General features: G+C 42.7%; 1 protein-coding gene across 2 annotated transcripts in view; it reads left to right on the top strand.

Annotated features, from left to right (window-relative positions):
* The window catches only part of DECR1 (2,4-dienoyl-CoA reductase 1), a 698,559-nt gene that overhangs the window by 222,619 nt on the left and 454,640 nt on the right, over positions 1-21,300 (top strand). For both annotated transcript variants that reach the window (XM_044065390.1, XM_044065391.1), the window contains exon 4: positions 17,213-17,299. In XM_044065390.1, coding sequence (XP_043921325.1) covers positions 17,213-17,299 — 87 coding nt within the window. The remainder of the gene's footprint in view (positions 1-17,212; positions 17,300-21,300) is intronic.

Here is a 21,300-nt window from a genome sequence, read left to right on the forward strand (position 1 = left end):
AACCGCAACCAGTCCAGTGTCAGTAGATGCTCAAACAAATCGTTCAATAAAGTACTGTCAGAATACCACTTATTCTTTGGTTTAAAGAGTACAAATGCACCACCGAAATAAAATCAACGAACAACTTTATTCCACCAAAAATTACCACAAGCGCTTTCGCCCGGTGCGGCGGCTGTGGTGGAATAAAGTTGTTCGTTGATTTTATTTCGGTGGTGCATTTGTACTCTTTAAACCAAAGAATAAGTGGTATTCTGACAGTACTTTATTGAACGATTTGTTTGAGCATCTACTGACTCTGGACTGGTTGCAGTTAGCCACACTTTTCATTTTCTTCAAGCTCTGCTTCTTACTAACATTAATTATACAGAGGAGACTTTGCATGACTTTGTGTCTTAATCAGCCTTTTGTAGGCTTTTTTTGTATAATCCATGGCCTCTTCCTGTGTGAGACCATGTTGCAGGTTCCTATACTTAAGGCCTGGACACCTTTTGTGCCCCAGAGTCCTTTTTGTTTCTTTTTTCTGTTGCTTCTTTTTGCTTTTTGGCTCCCCACAGCTTATCCCAGTACCTCCATTTTTTTATGTTAGATGTACTGGATCCATCTTAACCTCTCCTGAGCTAGGCCTGACCCATATCTGAGGTAAGTAAGGAAATTGAGGATACTGGGGCAGCATCACACTGCTGCCAGGGAGTGTTTTATTCTGTTTTCCCCAGCCTTGAGCATGAGCAGTAACACCACAAGGTTGAGATACCGAATGGGCATTAGTGCTGAACTGCTTCTCATTTCCACAAGGGGCTGACATTAGCAGGATGCACCACATACCTTCAGGTGGCACCTGATGCTTGAAGGTGGCACCTGATGCTTGATTTCCCAGGTGGAAACCAGGGGAAACAAACTGCAACAATGTGAACAGTGTGTGCATGTACTTCCTTCCTCTTCCACATGATGGACTTTCTCATTCTTCCTGCCATGCCTCAGGCACTAGCCATTAATTGAACCCGGGTTGTCTGGACCATAGTTAGGGCATTCTCCTTTTGTGCAACAACACTAGCTGAGGTTCCAGGACAATTTTTACTTCACCAGCATGGACAATAAAGTCTTACCTCCATAGTCTTTAAATTACAGAAAAATGGGCCAAGTAGGGCACCCAGTTAATGACTCTTAGTTTACTGAATTGCAGGAGGACATCCAGGAATGTACTTCAGCTCGAATATAATTCCTTAAAGGAGTCTCAGACTACTTTAACTTGGCCTTCTTTAGCTGCAACCCTGTTTTGATCTGTTACTCTGTTCAGGAGCCCTTTCTTCTCTACATAAAGATGTAAGTAACTTAAGAGCTGTGATGCTAGTCTCTTAGACTGTCCCACCATATTGATGAAATTGATTGGTGAATGAAGCTCTGCCAGCAACCACTCGCTCTTAAAACACTTCCTCAGTTTAGATGTTCTTCGTGTTTCATTGTTGCAGTCATTACATTTGGGTAATCTGCTGGCAGGTTGCCCTCAGTCGGCCTGATTAACGAAGTCTTTGGTCCTGCGTCGGTTGCTGTCCCTTCTTCCATGATGTCAGGTCATCAGGGGTATAAAACATGCAGCCGATGCCATTACATCAGTCTTTCTTGCCGTGCGGTAGCAGACGCAGTTCACAAGTGCCGGTCGGCTGACTCCTGAAATTTTCATTTTCGAGTTTCAGAACCAAAGTCTTCCAACTAAAAGCTAAGTACCCCATTGGGGAAACTTTTTCTTGCTCCTTACCGAGGTCAGTAAATGTTAATAATTGCATTACTTGTGGGAAGCAAATACCTCATAAGGGTTTTCATTTGTACTGTATTCCTTGCCTAGGCCCTGACCACAACATACCTTGCTGTCAGTTTTGTGCTAAATTTAATTAATGCACAATTAAACTTCAGTATATTTTTGCTTCTAAATATTTTGGTTCAAGACTTAACTATCCAGAAATGTCGTCAGTTAGCAATCTGACTACCGGAATACCTAAAAAACACAAAAAAAAAGACAGAGACAGACCGTCGAGGTCCAAAACCGACGAAGACGCTTCTCCTAAGCCAGTCGCCGGTTCGCTGGTACTCAATGAGGCGCTTTCGCAGCCCCTGAGACCCGCTACTTCTGATTCGCAGGCCTCTACCGGTATGCCGCGAGATGCTTCAATTATGGAACCCGCTGAGGTCTCTACCTTAGATGGGTCCGGAGCCGCTGTGCAGGCACTGGCTTCTGAGGGTGTTTTCAGGCCTACAGATTTGTATATTAGACCAATGCCATCTTCAAAACTAAGGCCAAAATCTAAATCTGTCTAAAAAAATGCCTGGGCCACATGTGCAGGCCCCTATGCCTAAAAACCAAATGATCAAAATGGCTGAAGATTTAATTATTTTGATCAGGGGTAGCTAGCCCCCTCCTTCTAAGAGGCCTAGGCAAGACATTGATTATGAATCTTCTGAACAGGATTCTATTTCTTCTGACTCTTCTAATGAACAGGATTTGTCTATTCCTACTTATGAGGACTCTGATGCAGAGGATTCCATCCCTTCTGCCTCTCCCCCTGAGGATTTTTCTTTTGGGAAAACTTTACATGCCTTAAGGGAACATTTCCACTGGGAAAGTCAGGATTTCTCTGAATCTAAAAAGAGACTTTGGGATTTTCTTCTACTTCCTCAGCATAGGCCTTTGGCTATACCTCCTGTTCTAGACATTGTTGATGATGTATTTTCAGAATGTAGTATGACTCCTGATTCTCTGCCTCCGGCTCCTAGTAAGCCAGACAGATACTACAGGGTTCCGGACTCCCACAAATTCCTTTTCAAAAACCCTATTGCTGATCTTGAAACCATTTCTCAGGGTTCCAAGGGCATTAAGGCCTCTACTGCCAAAAATCCCACCCCTTCTGATAGAGACTCCAGGGTGCTGGATACATGGGGTGAGAAGGTTTACACGTCTGCAACCTTGGCAATCAGGGCTTTAAACTGCCAATTTAATATGCTTAAATATCAGCAGCATATCATGGGACTACTTAAACAGAAAATTATGTTAATCTCTGACCGTGTGGAAAATAAAGAATTGCAGGATTTATTGCATTCAGCTGAACAAGTTGGAAAACATACTTGGCAATGTGGTTTTGATTCCTTGGAAGCCTCTTGCAGGGTTGCTGTAACTGGATCTGTGCTAAAAAGGCATGCTTGGCTCAAAGAGCAAACTCTGCCTGACCACATTAAAGCAAAATTGTTGGATGCTCCTTTACAACAGGACCGTCTCGTCTCTTTGGTAATAAGGCTGAAGAAGTGTTAAAAAAAAGATGGAAGATAAAGCTAAATCTATATAAACTGTGAAAGATTTCTTACAATTGCAACCTCCAAGATTTAGTAGGCACTGGCCTACTAAGAACTGGTCCTTTCTAGTCCCCTCGAGAGCCACTCAAGTCAAATCAAGACATTCCAAAGGCTCCAGGTTTCAGTCACAAGGAACTTTTAGAACAAAACAATGGGGTGCCTCAACCTCCAAATCTGGAAGCAACAAGGCACCTGCCTATGGAAAACAGTCTCAATGACTTCTCTCTACAATCACTAAGCACCTCTTAGCCGCCCCTTTGGGGGGAAAACTAGCACTTCATGCATGAAACTGGCAAATTATTACCCAGGACAAATAGGTTTTAAATATAGTATCCCAGGGATACAGATTTCGCTTCCACACATTGCCAATCCCAATCGGATGGTCAGATCTTTCCCCAAATCAGTGGGCAGAGGCCCAGAAACAAGTTCTGTCCCTCATGATCATTGGGACTATTCAACCAGTACCAGAAGAGGAAAAGGGACAAGGTTTCTTTTCCAGACTTTTCCTGGTACCCCGAAAAGACACATCATGGCATCCAATTCTGGACTTATCCACTCTAAACACATTTCTGGACATTCCAAAATTCAAGATGCTGACACTTCAACAGTTACTACCTATGCTAGACAACGATGCCTGGTTGGTAACTCTAGATTTAAGAGGCTTACCTGCATATCCCAATCAGGGAATCTTGCAGAAGATACCTCCGCTTCAAAGCAGGCTACTTGCATTACCAGTTCGCTGCACTGCCCTTTGGCTTATCTACTGCGCCCAGGGTCTTCACAAAGTTCTGACTCTGCTGCATACTAAAGTTCGAGAGTTTTCACTGACTCGAGGCTACACCCTGTCCCAAGATGCCTAGTGACGGTTACCCAGATCTCGTTTGCCACTTGAAGCTTCAGGATTGCTTTTTTCGCTGGCTCAGGCTAAGTATGGTCTTTTACCATCATATTAAGGTATTTCTTGTCAAACTTAGTATTTTAACCTTTTTGTGGTAGCTTAATCTTCTGGGGTGTCTTGAGTGTTGTTGGTTTTCCGCTTTTTTTCTGCTGTTTCTGTGTGGGCTGTCGTTCCCTCTCAGGCCGTTCTCCCCTTCCTGGCTGAATTTTGCTTCCCCCTTTTTCTAAGAATCCATTTAGGTTAGATGATTATTTGTTTTTAGCCTGTTTTAGTTAGAGGGTTCTCCTTTCCCTTCCTTTCTTATTATCTTTATAAGGGCTCACCATTTAAGTTAGAGGCATCTCCTCGGGTTAGAGGTGACCGTTGTTTAACTTAGACACCTCTCTTAACCTATTCTTTAAAAAAAAAAAAACACTTTTTTTCCTGCTGTGTGTGTTGTTACCTTTAGTGTAGAGTTACATTTGAATTGTGCTTTCTTCATAACACTAGTGATTGGCCATGACAGTTTTTTCGCTATAATGTCTAAGGATTCAACCAAAGAGACTAAACAGTCTGGGTTTAAGAAGTGTGATTCTTGCACACAAAAAATGAACTTAACAGACGGCACATGAGTTGTGTGTATTGTTTAGGAGCTGTTCACCTGCAGGATTCCTGTTCTATTTGCCATTGCTTAAGCTCAAGGGTCCTGCAGGAATGGGGAAACAAGTGGATAGTCAGGGGTTTATTGAAAGGGCTTTTTGAGACGGCTGTGGAGGGGAATCGTGCTTCAAACCCCACTGATAGGTCCTCAAAAAATCAACTTTGTTGGTTCCAAGTTCTAAGCCGATGAAGAGACATGAAAAATAAGTATCTTAGGATCCGAAGTCTATTGGGTCAGAGAAGTCTAACTTTCCTTCGGTTCCTTCTGTGCCTTCGGAACCATCTCTGAGCCAAAAAAGGAGCTGGTCTACTTGGTGCCACAGTCTCCTTTGCTGGAGTCTGTGGCTGGTAGCCACAGATCATCCACCCAATCCTCTCGGTCTTCTAGGTGCTTATCGGATGACAATGTGTAGCGGGTGGTTAGGAATTTGCTTCGGACGCCGGCTCTTGCAAAAATTCTCTCAAGCCCAGCCGGATGTGGAGCCTACTACTGAATCTGCTTAGTCTTCCATTCCTCCTCCAACTCGGACGAGTTTGTAGCCAGAGTGCCTGGAGGTTGTTGTGGTGGAACCATCGGAGCCAGTAATCACCTCCAGTATCTTGGTTACGACGTCTGCTCTGATTTGTCGATGTTGTCTTCCATCGAGGGATATGGGAGCCAACACTCCCTCATCAGTTCCGGGTGGGGGGAGAGTCGAATTAGACCCTTGTCGGACCAGACTCTCCCACTCGGAGCTTTGGCTCAGATGAGTTTGGTGCCCACATCAGCATTGGAGCCATCCTCCTTGGTGCAGGGGCGGTCTCCTGGTTCCTTGGAGCCAGAGACTCTCTTGACCCAGGATCTTGGTGCCTTCAAGGTGATGAGTGTGCTTTCCTCAGACTGCTCCACCCTCTGCTTCAGCTACTCTGCTTCAGCTACTCTTCCCCCAAAAGTGCTAGTGTCAACCTCTACACCATCCCTCCAGCCCCAGCTTAGAGGACCAATGCCCCGGGATGCCCCAATGTGTGAGACCCTCTCTTCTGTAACCTCCCTGGAGCATCCCTCCAAGGAGGTCCCTCGGAAGAGAACTTGTAAGAGGAAACACATAGACTCCCCTGAGTCTGTCACATCAGATACTGACTTAGAGTAAGAGTATTCAGAAGGGTCCCCACGGTCACCCTCTGAGGATGTCTCCTTTTCAGACATCTTAGAGATCCTGAAACCGAGAGGTGGCTGGAAGACCCTCTCCCCTTCTGAAGATGAGTTGGTATACCTGGAGACATTTGGTTCTCAACTCTTCACCTCTTGGGTGTCTCCGTCTTTCGACAAGCTCCTGGGTGTAGTCAGTCGAAAGGCATGGGGCTCTCCAGAGTCGATGGAAACAGTTCCAAGGAGGCCCAACAAATTCATTACAGCCCCGGAGGACAAGCACATTTTAACTAAAGGTGTCCCAGTAGATGCTATGGTGGTGGAGGCCACCAAGAAGGAATTAGCCGAAACATCATCTGTCCATCCACCGAATAAGGAGTCTCAAACAAGGGACAGATACAGGAAGAGTATGTTCTCTTCAGCGACCTTTACCCTTAGGTCGCTGAATTATTTATCCCTCTTTACTCGACTTCAGAGGGATCTCTTGAAGGAGCTAGGAGATACCATACAAGGTGCTACAGCTGGGGGGGTACCTGACAAGGTGAACTCTCAGCTTGCGACCTTAAACTCTATAACAAACTCCTCCATGCGCCTCATTTCTTATGTGGCCGATGGAGTGAGCAGGGCAACAGGTACAGGAATAGCTCTGAGGAGACATTCCTGGATGCGTCTTTGTGAGTTGGCTGAACCCATCAAGTTTTCCTTTATTCATGCTCCTTTTAACAACCCGTCCTTGTTCAGGCCAAAAGTGAAAGACTCTTACCAGGTGCGAACAAAATGGCAAAACTCTATCTGCCATGGGAGTACGTTTCTCCATCCATACCAGACCTTGTCCCAAAGGTCAGAAGGGCGGAAAAATGTGGTTCCAGAAATCCAAAGAAACTTTGCCGGATGCATGTGGTGAATTTTCCCCCAGGGCAGAGGGGGAAATAATGGAAGACGCCGCCTTCACAGCAGAGGGGGTCCACAGAATCAGGGTGACAGAGGTACATTCTTTAGCAGGCCCTTCCAGTGCTCCAGACAGGAGGCCTGCTGTCCACCTCTAGAGGCAGTCGAGGGGGAGATTATCACTGTACCCAAAAGCCTGGCTGGACATCACTCGAGACAAATGGGTACGGTCTGTGATTTCCAGGGGATAAAACATTCCTTTTTTTTTTCCACCCCTTTATACCAAGATCTGTCCCGGACACATCACCCAGTCAAAGGGATCAAGCAACCCTAGAAAGAAAGAATCATCCAAAAAGTCCCCGCAGACCAAATCGGATCTGGAACTTACTCAAGGTTCTTTTTAGTTCTAAAGAAGACGGGACTGGAGGCCCATTTTGGATCTCAGCAGACTGAGCAAGTCTGTCAAGAAAACAAAGTTCCAGATGGTGACACTGCAGTCCATACTCCTTTTTCTGGGAAAGGACAATTGGTTGTGCTACATTGATGTTCAGAATGCGTACTACCATTTAAAGATGGACAGGCGATCCAGGAGATATCTACGCTTCCAGCTGGGAACCAGTCATTACCAATTTAGAGCTCTGCCCTTTGGTCTCACTACAGCCCCCAGAGTGTTTACCAAATGCCTGGCAGTAGTTATGGCTCACCTGAGACATCTAGGATTCCAGGTATTTCCATACTTAGATGACTGGCTCCTGACTGCCACCACCGAGCATCTACTAACCAGGGCAAGAGACACCACCATTCATCTCTGCTCAGATCTAGGCATTACCACAAATTTCAAAAAATCTATCTTGTTGCCCTCACAGCATATTACCTTTATAGGGGCAGACTTAAACACAAAAGACATGGTTGAAAAATTGACTCACAAAAGAATTCAAACATTACACCATCAGGTGTCAATATTGCTCATGAAGACAGAAGTGCAGGCAAAATTTGTCCTCAAGGTTCTGGGTTCTATGGCAGCCGCAATAATAACATTAGTTCCACTGGCATGTCTACACATGAGAATATTACAGTGGCAACTTTTTGCTCAGTGGTCCATGCAGGGTTACCCATGTCACACAAGATTCTCATTATGAACACCTGCAAGAGGGACCTACGATGGTGGCTTCAGTCCACGCAAATAACTATAGACAGACCACCACCCCCCCCCCAACCAGTGGCTACAGTAACCACGGACACTTCCCAGATGGGGGGGGGGCATTATCTGCGGCAGACTGCCCAAGCAACTTGGCAAGAACACGAGAACCACTTGCACATCAATGTCCTAGAGATGAGTGGTGCTTCTGGCGTTGCAAGCTTTCCAGAGCTCCCTTTCAGTATGTATGATTGCAATACAAACAGGCAATATGTCCATGGTGTGGTACATCAACAAACAAGGCGGAACCAGATCCTACTCCCTCTGTCGAGAGGCTCAAAGAGTATGGCAATGGGCAATTTCTTCTCAATGTTTTCTAACTGCAATGCACATCCCGGGGAAATCCAACGTGATGGCGGACAAATTAAGCAGGGCAATTTTTATGCCTCACGAGTAGTCTCTGAAACAGGAAATTGCGATCCAAAGTTGTTGCAAGTAGAGCCAGCCTTGCTGCAACCTTTTTTTTTTGCCACGTCCATGAACTCCAAATGCAGCAGCTTCTTTGCCCTAATACCCCCTCCAAGAGAGTTATCAAGGGATGCACTTGTGCATGATTGGCCCCTGGGACTTCTTTATGCTTTCTCCCCCGTTTCCATTAATACACAAAGATGTTCTTCGTGTTTCACTGTTGCAGTCATAACTGTAGGGTGCTCCTGCCGGCAGGCAGCCCGAGGTCGGCCAGAATCCCAAAGTCTGGGTCCGGCGTCGGCTGTACAAGCTAGTACCCTGACGTCAGTAAGCTCTGGTACATAGCCCTCAGCCGACGCCATCTTCTCCAGTCTTTCTTGCCGTGCGGTGAAAAGCAGCTCGCAAGTCGTTGGTTGGCGATTTTCGAACAGCGTATTTTGTTGTTGTCGGTCCGAAGTTCTTACTTCTCTTCTCAAAGCTAAGTACCCCGTTGGGGAATCTTTTTTTCTTGTTCCTCCAATGTCAGAAAAAGTTAATAATTGTATAACGTGTGGGAAACAAATGCCTCATAAAGATTTCCACTCTTACTGTCTACCTTGCTTAGGCCCTGACCACGACGTTTCTTGTTGTCGGTTCTGTGCCAGGTTCAACTCTCGTACTATCAAGCGCAGGTACGATTGGGCTCTAAATTATTTTGGCAGACGCTTCAATTATAGAATGTCGTCGGACACTACCGGAATTCAAAAGAAGCGCATAGACAAAGACAGGCCTCCGAGGTCCAAACAGGATTCGTTGCAGCTGGAGCCAGCGTCCGGTTCGGCTGTCGTCAGTGAGGCGCTTTTGCAGCCCCTGTCGTCCGCCACTTCTGAACCGATGGCCGATACGGACTCCCATGGGGAGCCATCTAGGCCTACTATTTTAACTGCTGCAGGACCTTCGGACGTCGCTCCCTCAGATGGGTCCGGAACCGCTGTGCAGGTACTGGCTTCTGAGGGGGTTTTCAGGCCTACTCACATCACAATTTCAAAGGCAAAGACAAAGACTCCTGTTAAGTCTAAAGTTCCTGCTCAAGCTGCTTCTGAATCTACTCCCAGGACACAGAAGCAATTATTAAAGATGGCTGAAGATTTGCTTACAATGATTAGGGGTTCTCACCCCCCTCCTGAGAAAAGGCCTCGACAGGATGTTCCTCTGGATTCCTCTGATCAGGCTTCTGTATCTTCTGTCTCTTCCTCAGATCAGGACTATTCTTTTCCTCCTTATGAGGATTCGGATGCTGAGGACTCCTTACCCTTGGCCTCCCCGCCTGAAGATTTCTCTTTTGGGGAAACCTTACATGAGATGAGGGAACATTTTCATTGGGAGGGACAGGAATATTCTGCTTCCAAGAAGAGGCTTAGAGAATTTCTTCTTCTTCCTCAGCATAGGCCTTTAGCTATCCCTCCTGTTTTGGACATTGTAGATGATACTTTTTCTGAGGCTAATTTGAATCCTGATTCCATGCCTCCTGCTCCTTCTAAGCCTGATAGATTTTATAGGGTTCCTGACTCTCATTTATTCTTATTTAAGAACCCTTCTGCGGATCCTGAAACTATTTCTCAGGGCTCTAAGGCTGCTAAGGTTGCTACTTCTAAAAATCCTATTCCCTCTGAGAAGGATTCTCGTGCTTTAGACAGGTGGGGAAAAAGGTATACACTTCTGCTACCCTGTCTGTAAGGGCTTTAAATTGCCAGTTTCATATGTTTAAGTATCAGCAATTTCTTTTGTCTGTTTTAAAGCAAAAGCTTGCTTCCCTTCCTGCATTTGCAGAGGATAAGGAACTTCAGGATGTCTTGCATGCTACTGAACAAGTGAACAAACATAGTTTACATTGTGGTTTTGATGCTTTGGATGCTTCTTGCAGGGCTGCAGCCTCTGGTACTGTTATCAGGAGACATGCCTGGCTTCGTGAGCAAAGTTTACCTGAACAGGTTAAGGCTAAGTTATTAGATGCCCCTGTTCAACATGATCTTTTTGGATCTAAGGCTGAGGAAGTTATTAAAAAGATGGAAGAAAGGGCAAAATCTATGCAGACTGTAAAAGATTTCTTGCAAGTTCAGCCTCCTAGATTTTCCAGGAATTGGCCCTCTAAAAAATTGGTCCTTTCCCACATCTGACAGGCCTCAAAGGGGAAGATATAGACGCTCCAGAGGTCGTGGTCAAGGTCAGGCCTCTTACAGATCTAGACAATGGACTGCTTCTTCACCTAGAAGGGGAGAAGACAGATCCCAATCTCAAAGAAAGCAAACTCAATGACTCTCTCGGTTGGGCTACAGGACCTCTTCACCTGGATGCCCCTCTCGGAGGAAAACTGTCTCTTTTTTACAGAAATTGGACTCATATTACCCAGGACAGATGGGTATTGGACGTGATTTTAAAAGGTTACAAATTCCATTTTCATACTTTGCCAAGGGCTCACGGTTGGCCAGATCTGCCAAAACATCAATGGTCAGAGGCATTAAATCAAGTGGATGCTCTTCTGGCCATGAGAGCCATAGAGCCTGTTCCACTCTCGGAGATGGGAAAAGGTTTTTATTCAAGGCTGTTTCTGGTTCCAAGAAAACAAAACTCATGGAGACCTATTCTGGACCTTTCTGTGTTAAACACCTTTTTGGAGATTCCAAAATTCAAGATGCTTACTCTGCAGCAACTAATTCCAATGCTCTCTCAGGACGCCTGGATGGTGACATTGGACTTAAAGGAAGCCTACTTACACATTCCCATCAGGCAGGAACGCAGGAAATTCCTCAGGTTCAAGGCAGGTTCGAGGCACTTTCAATTCTCTGTACTGCCCTTTGGTTTATCTACTGCGCCCAGAGTTTTTACCAAGTGCCTGGCACCAGTAGTGGCTTATTGCAGACTTCAGGGGATCCAGATTTACCCCTGTTTGGATGACTGCCTTATTCAGGCAGACAGCAAAGATCTTCTACTTCAACATCTGGACTTGGTTCAACATCTTCTCCTCCTACTGGGATTCTCAGTGAACACAAAAAAGTCACATTTGATCCCTTCTCAACAAATGGTATTCTTGGGAGCCCTCTTAAATACAACCTTACAAAGGGCCTTCCTCACTCCAGAAAAACAAACACAGCTGGCTTCTATTTTCAACACCTTGGCAACTCTATCTCAGATCACTGCAAGGAAATTCCTGCAGACTCTGGGTTACATGGCTTCCTGCATTCTGTTGATTCCAAACGCAAGGCTTCATATGAGAAAGCTTCAATGGTATCTGAAAAGTGTATGGTCACAGCATTACCACGATCTGGATATTCTGATTCCTCTGATCCCCTGCCTCCAGAGGGAGTTCCTCTGGTGGTCCAGGGCATGTGCTTTAAACGAAGGAAAGCCTTTTCGTCTACCTCAACCTACTCAAATCCTAACCACGGACGCCTCGGATTATGCTTGGGGAGCACACTTTCTAGACAATTGCCAGCAGGGAACCTGGACAAAGGACCATCTTCACTGGCACATCAATCTGAAGGAAATGTTGGCAGTTCAAAATGCTCTTCTAGCCTTCAAGAATCTTTTGCAACCAGGGCCTCTGCTAATTCGCACAGACAACACCACGGTCATGTGGTACATCAACAAGCAGGGGGGTTCTCACTCGTACCTCCTTTGCAGACTAGCTATGGCTTTATGGGACACAGCTCTAAATTTGAATCTACATCTCCAGGCTCAATTCATTCCAGGGGAACAGAATCTCTTAGCAGACAGCCTGAGCAGAAACATTTCAGATCCTCACGAATGGATGCTAGACACCAACTTATTCAACAGGATTACTGCAGTTTGGGGATGTCCCCAGATAGATCTGTTTGCATCCCATCTCAATCATCAGCTGCCTCGCTTTTGCACCAGGTCCTTCCACAAAACAGCTTGGAAAGTGGATGCCCTGCCCTTCAGCTGGAGAAGCCTTTCAGGATATGCTTTCCCTCCTCTTCCTCTACTACCTCGGGTATTACTGAAGATAAAACAGGACAAGCCCAAGTTCCTCATCTTGATTACTCCAAATTGGCCTCGACAGTTTTGGTACCCAACTTTAAAGCACCTGTTCTTGGAGCCTCCTTGGATTCTCCCTCTGAACCCTTCTCTTCTGTCCCAGCATCAGGGTCAGTTACTACATTCCAATCTCAAGACCCTTTGCCTGGCAGCTTGGCTCTTCAAAGGAATTTGATTTCCTCTAGTCTTCCCAAACAAGTTTTGGATGTTCTTCTGGAAGCTAGACGGCCTAGCACTAGGAAATCCTATGCCTCTAAATGGAAGAGGTTTTGTATTTGGATGCAGGACCGAGGCTCGGATCCTCTGGTACCTGATCTCTCTCCTATTTTGCTTTACCTTTCGGATCTTTTATCTAAAGGACTTTCCTTTTCTTCCATTAAGATTCATGCTTCTGCTATTTCTGCTCATTTCAATTCTGATCCTCCTGTTTTTTCTCATCCTTTGGTGAGACAATTCTTGAGAGGGGCTAAAAATTTGCGACCTCCCAGGACCCCTCCTGTTCCTGCCTGGGATCTTAATTATGTTTTAGAAAAACTTACTTTGCCTCCTTTTGAGCCTGCTGCATCTTCAGATATTAAGTTTTTATCTTGGAAGACTGTTCTTTTATTAGCATTGACCTCTGCCAGAAGGGTCTCAGAGTTGCAAGCTCTCATGGCTGTGGAACCATACCTTATTTTCCATCAGGATAGAGTATCCTTGAGGACCAATCCTACTTTCATGCCTAAGGTGATTTCGAAAGTGGCTTTAAATCAGACAATTCACCTTCCTACTTTCTTTCCTAATCCTCAAAATAAAGGGGAAAGGATTTTACATTCATTGGATGTACACAGACAGTTACGATTTTACCTGGACAAGACTAAAGAGTTCAGAAAGTCTAATCAATTGTTTGTTTCTTTTGCCTCCAGTTCTCTTGGAAAACCTATTTCTAAACAAACTATTTCCAAATGGATTGCTTATGGAATCAGATTTTGTTACACTCATCATGGGAAACAGTTTCCAGGTACCATTAGAAGTCATTCTACTAGAGCAGCTGCCACTTCTACAGCTTTCCTAAGAGGAGTTCCTACCAAGGATATCTTGGAAGCTGCCACTTGGAGTTCTGTGCATACTTTTTCCAAGCACTACAATCTCCCACTGTATTCTAAGACCAGGGCAGGCTTTGCCTCTGCTGTTTTGCAGGGTATTCTTGCCTCCCCTTCTTCTGTCTAAAGCCTCCTCCCCTTTTTCACTGCTTTGGGATTCCACCCTACAGTTATGACTGCAACAGTGAAACACGAAGAACATAGTACAGTTGTGTACACCTACCATAAATGTAGATGTTCGAGTGTCTTCACTGTTGCAGTCGGGGTTTCCCTTCCTCCTATCCCCTCTTTTTTCTCTTTTGTGGTGTATTTGTGTTTCCTTGTTGGATTCATTTTTGTTTTATTGGGGACTTCTGACATCTAGGGCAAGAAAGGCTGGAGAAGATGGCGTCGGCTGAGGGCTATGTACCAGAGCGTATTGACGTCAGGGTACTAGCTTGTACAGCCGACGCCGGACCCAGACTTTGGGATTCTGGCCGACCTCGGGCTGCCTGCCGGCAGGAGCACCCTACAGTTATGACTGCAACAGTGAAGACACTCGAACATCTACATTTATGGTAGGTGTACACAACTGTACTTTCTTCGGAAAGCCAAATCATTGAGTTGCGGGGTAATTCTCATTGCTCAGTACTGGCCTCATCAGATATGGTTTCCCTTTCTATGGCCCCATGTTCAGGAGGAGCCTTGGATCCTTGACCCAGTGCCGAATCTTCTGACTCATCAGTCAGGAACGCTCCACCCCTCTCTTCAAAGCCTCAAGCTGAGCTTGGTTACTCCACTACCACCTTAGCCAGGCTTCCAGAACTATCTCCAGCAGTGCAACACATTCTGGTTTCGTCACACATGAACACAACTAGGAAACTTTATGCAAGCAAATGGAAGAGATTTTCTTGTTGGGCTGACAAAAAACATATAGACCCCTTTACACCCCTATGTCTGCAATCCTGGAATTTTTAACAGAAACCTTTAATTGGGGTGTAGCGCAGCCACAGTATGCGTACAACTAGCTGCCATATCAAACTACCGTGTAGGAAACATGGGATCCAATATAATGTCCCACAGATTATGCAAAACCTTTCTGAGGGGTACATTCCTTTAAGACCTCCCATAAGAGAACCTTCACCTCCTTGGGACCTCATCTTCTTTAATTCTCCCTGCTTTTGAACCAGCTTCCTCTTGCCCACTACAGTTCTTATCATGGAAGACTATCTTTTTAACAGCCATTACTTCCACTAGGAGGGTTTCAGAACTGTAAGCTCTGTCTATCCATCCTCCCTATTTGATTTTCCACAAAGACAGTCTCTCTTAGGACAAATCCTTTCTTTCTGCCAAAAGTATGTTCTGAGACCAATTTAAATCAGTCTTTGGTACTCCATCAAATCAAGCTTTGGTACTTCCCTACTGTAATGAATACTGCAGCATGAGAATAGAGGGACATAGAATAGTTGTGTAAGAACTTACCATAACCTTAGATGTCCTCTTCTTTCATGTTGCAGTATTCAGTCCCTCCCTCTTACCCCCTCTACTTTACCTGTCTAATATACTTTTATTTAACTGTGGGGACATAGTCACCCACTCCCTTAACTTCTCCACTACACAAAGCCTATCAAGTACCCTATGACCTAGTCTACATGCGAGTCTCAGGGGGGGGGGGGGGTCTCTCCAAATTATGACCCTCTCTAAACCTCCAGGAGTACTACTGTATGCGGCAGTCCATTCTGAAGAGGGTACTTGCAGACATCACTTTTATACCCTATGTCGGTTTATGGCTCTGACAGAGAACGTCACATATACCCTCCTGAACCAAAGACTTTGGTATACTGTCTGGATGTTGGCACGGCATTGCAGGCAACAACCTCCCTACTGTAATTATACCAGCACTCTGACACTTGACATTGGTTAGCGTACATCTCGCTGGGTAAGGATCATGAGATTTTTGTAGAGTGGCCAAACAGATATGGCATTTTCTGTGCAAATACCCCATGTTAAGAATACAGCAACAGTGATTTGTTCAAATATTTACAGTTATAACAAGTTATCTATATAACTGTAATTTCTCTGCAGAACTAGGGATTGTTCTCGGTATTTTTTGTAATTTATATATGTAAGTACTTTTATAGAAGTTCACCATTAAAGCCCTGTACCTTGCCCATTACAGATTTGTAGTCCATTTTATTGTACATTTATTGTGTTTAGTTTTTAATTCCCATACAGCCATTCACATTTTTTTTTGTTTGTTCCCCTCCTACATCAGATGATCAGCTGCTACTAACTCCTCTCCTTGTTCACTTGGGCTCAAGTCTACCCATATTCAGGTATGGTGAAGAGGTTGAAGATATTCATGCAGCATTATATTGCTGCTTGGGAGTATGTCGTAACCCTCTGTCACCCTGCAGAAGCCTTGCAAGATCTGTAATTGCTGCCTTGAGGAGGTACATGCACACACCTGCATTTGAGTAGTCTCTTGACAATATGGTATACTGCTTGCTGTGTGGAACCTGCCTAGCTCTAAATGCTGCTATTGCAGCAAGCCTAGGCTGCCTCAACCCCCCCCCCCTCCACAACGGAAGATTCGGTGTCAGCTGCTCAGTCCTGTTACTCGTATGTGGCCCCTCTATTGCACATGACACTACTTGAACACCGGTTGTCTGGTGAGCAGTAATGGCTTCATTCCTGTGTGCCATGGGGCTGGATGTTCCAATAAGTTTAAATGTATGGGTTTAAAGCTCTGTATCTGTTTGAATGAGTAGCTTCCCTTTATTATCTATTGCATTCAAGTACCCTCATTCTAGGATATGACATGAATTTTCTTTATGTTGGTGCATTTTTTATTATTCATTTTTCTTATGTTCAGGTAATAGAGATGTTTTATGTCCTGTTAACTTTAACTAATCGGACTTGGTTGACAGAGGCAGTCTATTAATCTAATAATAGTATTATACATACAATTATATATATTATGACATGGTGTTATTTTCCAACGTTAACATTGTAAAACGTGAGTTTTGTGTTTGATTGAAGGGAGTAGTGTGTCTACTCTGTAAGCTGTAATTAAGCTAGCTGTGTTAGCCTCAAGCTTTACCCTGTATGCAGAATACCAAAATATTAAATACTAAAGTCTTGTTCCTTCAGTAGGTTGGTAAAGATATTTGTCGGTGATTCATGTAATCATATAACTTTCAATCAAAACTTATCTACAAATATAGAAACATTGAGTATATGCCACAATTTTTTTTTTCTCAAAGTGAAATTTGCTTTTGCATCTGTTTGCTACCACAAATAGCTGATGGTGATCACTGAGTTTAGAAAATAGACATTTAGAATAACACATAAAAAGTCTATCTCACAAGTAAACTGAGATTCTGTTGAAGTTTCAGAGAAGCATGGTAAATCGTCAGAATCCAGTAACATAATCCAAGCATATCAGTTCATTGTTGATGTGGCTGTGATGCTGTAGCATTAATTTCTTAACTTTTTGAGTTGATTTGAAGTCGCCATTCAGTATTGTGTGCAGCAGATTTTATATTAGTAACATGGTAATAGTTTTTGCATACTTGTTAGATCTCTTAACTTTTATATGTTTTGTGTTTGTTTAGGTTCATGCAGTTCAGTGTGATGTCCGAGAACCTTCTTCTGTTGAAGCTGCTGTTAAACAGATGATTAGTATAGCTGGACTTCCTTCCGTAAGTCAACAGACTGTCCTTTTATATTACTTAATGTTACTGAAGTGTAGCAGTGAAGTATTTCAGAAAGGTTTTTACTGAATAAAGTAGTACCTGAGAGAAGGTGCTTAACATCTAATGACCTTCAGGAGAAACGCTGAGTAAAGGCTGCTCTCCTTTAATAGGGAGGGTGCCTGACTGGATTAGCTGTGGTATTTTCACGTCCAAAAAATGAACACTGAGTGACACAACTGAGTAACAAGTAGGGGTGGGAATTCTGAAGGCACTCATAACAGGGTGTCATGCAGTAGTGTCTCATGCTGTGTGTATAATCCGAAAGATATTGTAAAATAGAAATATGCCTTTGGACTCTGTATCACTTTTTGAACTACCTTACTTGTGGAGAGAGTATTTGTTTTTTTTTTGCGAGGGGAAAGGCAAGCAAATGACCTTCATATAAATATGTATTGCGTAGTTGGCAGGTTGTCACAGTGGTGTGCTGATTTAGACAAAGTAAAGAGTATACAGTAAAATAAAATGTTCAGAAATTGTAATGGTGGATGCTGGTCTTCACATTAAACTTTTATAGGACCTGTTTATTTAATTTCACCACTTAGATAAAATTCTGTTAATTCCTTTTGGTTTGCTGTCTGCATGTATGTTAGTGATCTGAACACAAAAGTATTGTTATTGCTACACTTTAGTTGTTGGAATAGAGTAACTTTTGTTTCCTTGGTTACTGATGATGATGCATTCCAGTAAATGCTCATTTAGCACTGCCAGTATAATTTTGATCTTGAAAGGACGCACTGATAAATGAAGCATTAAAATAAATCCTTTACTGAAATCAACAAAAGCCATACATACTAGTGCCTCTATTATAATGTGTTCTAGATTTGTGTTTCAGGTAAAAAAAAATTGTACTGGTTGTAGCAGATCATTCTAAAGAAACAGTCGGTGACTTGCAATCGTAAAAAAACAATAACATTTATAATTGTACTGAATAGGTAGTGAATTAATTTACAGTAAGAACCTGTCATTATGCTCAAGATTTAAGCCATTCGGCTGTAAAGTGTTCTATACAAAAATAAACTAAGGATGCTGTTCACTAACATCCAGAAAAAATTTAGGGTTTTTATAATGGTACAGTATACAAAATTTTAAACTTTCATAATCCTGGTTATGTAATGAGTGAAAGTAATTGGTGACACGATTGGTGAGAGAAGCATGCCTTGTATCTCTAATGTATTTCTCTATGTAAATGCGTACCTGTCTGCCAGTTTGGCTTGTGTAGAAAAGTTTACATAAACAGTATAACCCATATATTGTATATAACAGTTAAGCAAACAACTAGAGTTAAATCTTTGGCAACTAATCATAATTATTCTGATGTGCCCTTATAATTACATATTGAGCAACCTTTACATGTCCAAAAAAAAAACTAGGAGAGTTCCTGTATAATAACACAGCAATGTTTAATAGTAACACTGAATATCTGTCAAAACATGCAACTTATAGTGCAGAAAGTCAGTTTTCGTCAACATCATCTGAGGTTTCACCTAATGTCATGCAATAGTTTGTAAGTCACTTGTTTTTGAAGTTCCAAGCACGTATAGAAATATCTTAGTTTCATAATTACTAACAAACAACTAGCACTATTCCCAATATAGTGTGATATAAATCTACATTAACAATGAGCTATCCTGTCTCCCACATTGGTGTTTCACACCATGCACCTCAATAACACATAGATCTTAGTTATGAAAATATGAACTTAAATTTGAAAACATGAATAAATGGCAAACAAAGATTAATTTCTCCACTGCAGGGCACATCCTACACTAGCAATCAGTGCCATTTTGTTAATTACTCATTGTCTTTTCTAACACTGCCTATTATTAGCTGGTAAGTCACTTGGTTAAAGAATCCAGACCCAAAAATGTTCTGGTCGTCATAAGGTGGTTTGGATGTGATCTGGAAGTACACAAAAAAGATGTTTTAGGCTTGAGTGAGATAACTTGGAGCAAGCTTTGCTGTGATTTCAGTGATTCTCAATTTTTTAAAAACTTTTATTGAATTATCATTTAAGACAAAGGCAAACATACATTTATATAAAAGAAAACCAGCCATAGTAACATGTTCCCAGATGCAAACATATATCACATAATTTCTTTTCTTTAATTATCATTAGCTCAATATTGCATAAATTAATCAATTCCTGCCTTCCCTTAAACTTTGGTCCTCAAACATTATTCTGCATGTATTGTTCCCAAAATGTTCCATTTTTTCTATGTAATTTGCTCCTACCATTTTCTAAAGACACCACTTCCAGTTATTTTGTGTCTGTTACAATATTCAGTATTTCAAATATAGTTGGTTTAGACTTTGATTTCCATTTTCTAGTAATTGCTTTTTTTGGCAGTCACCAGAACTAAACATAACAAGGCAGTTCAGATCCTGTAGACCAACTCACGAAATTCTTTTCCTTATTTACATCCGTTTGCTCACCCAATATTTCTTAGAGTACTCTGCATGGAATTTTTCAAGTCTGCTAACTCATTACACTCCAGGAACGTATGTTGCCAATCACCAGCTTCTTCCCCATCACACCTCCAACATTTGCCATCTACCTGAGGAAAAATTCTTTGAAGTCTCCTTGGGTTATAAAAATACCTATGCAAATACTTCCAAGCAAAAATACTAAATTTTCTAGACTTTCTTGCATATTTGGAAGCCATAGAGATGTTCTCCTATTGTTTCCTTGTGAGTTGCTTATCCAGTCTCTTCCCAATTTTATCTAACCTCCTCTGATTGATTCTTATAATTATCCTGCAATGTTTTACATGTTCTAATGATCCATTTTTTAACAGCGGCTTCTGTTCTAGATTCAAGTAAAACCTATAACAGAGCAGGTCTTTTACCTTGGTATTCAAATATCCCTTTCTCTTTGCATATACTCTGATAACAATCCCTGATAGGGAAGGCTGTCTCTAGCCTGCAGTTTAAATGTCTTCTTGACCTCTTCCCATTCTATTACCTTTCCCTCTCTAGTTATTTTCTCCCAGTGCCTTGGTTCATTAGCCGGTTTTCTCCAGTAAATTTGAGCCCCTTCTTGGCTATTCTCTACCCCTAAGCATAGTTATTAGAATACTTTCTGCGAGTTTATGAATGTAACATTTTTTAATTTCTCCAAGTCTTTTGGGTTTCTAATACCATGACAGGAATGGACCCCATTCCTAACTAAAAGTACAGTTAAAGTTCATGAAATTAATATTGTTTCAATCTTTGATGTCCGCCAGAAGTGTTCTTCTCAGCACCTGCAATGTGTCCAGTAATGAGTCCTCCTGCAATTTGTATGGAGCTTATATGTATTGGTAACATATCTAAATACGATTGTAGATTCTTTTTTATAAGACCTGTTGCTCTTACTACTGTTGGAACAGTCTAGGTATCTTTCTTCTACATTGCTCTTGTTTCTGCCTGCAAATTCTGTTATTTTATGACCTTGTGTCTCTCCGTATGCAAGGCACTGTAGTCAGTAAGTGTAGCAATGTCAATGATCAAGTCTACTTTTTTGTTATTTTCATGGACTGGTTTTCTTGCATATATCTTATGAACTGTTGGCAATGGGTGATATAGACGTCATAATTTTCTGTGATGCTTTGTGGCTCATGTTTCCAGTGTTTTTTCAGCCACTTCAGTACCGTAATAATTGCACAATCCCGAGTGCAACAGTCTTGCCACATTATTATACCTTTCAGTATACAGTCCTTCTGCCATTAGTATGTCACAACCAGCAACAAGGTGTGTGGCTATTTCCAGTTTTGTTTTACAAAACCTACATTTGTCTGTTTCTCCCACATGTTCAAAGGAGTTTGTAAACCAACATGTATGTAGCCCACTGTCTTGGGCCACCAATATTAACCTTTCATTTTTGGTTTGAATTTGCCTCTCCATAACCATTCCTGTGTTCAGTCCTGATCAACATGAGGTTCCTCCAGGAGTTTTCGGTACTTGCAACT

This window comes from Protopterus annectens, chromosome 3.part0 (assembly GCF_019279795.1).
Source record: "Protopterus annectens isolate FY-2018-M chromosome 3.part0, PAN1.0, whole genome shotgun sequence".
Classification (NCBI taxonomy): domain Eukaryota; kingdom Metazoa; phylum Chordata; order Ceratodontiformes; family Protopteridae; genus Protopterus; species Protopterus annectens.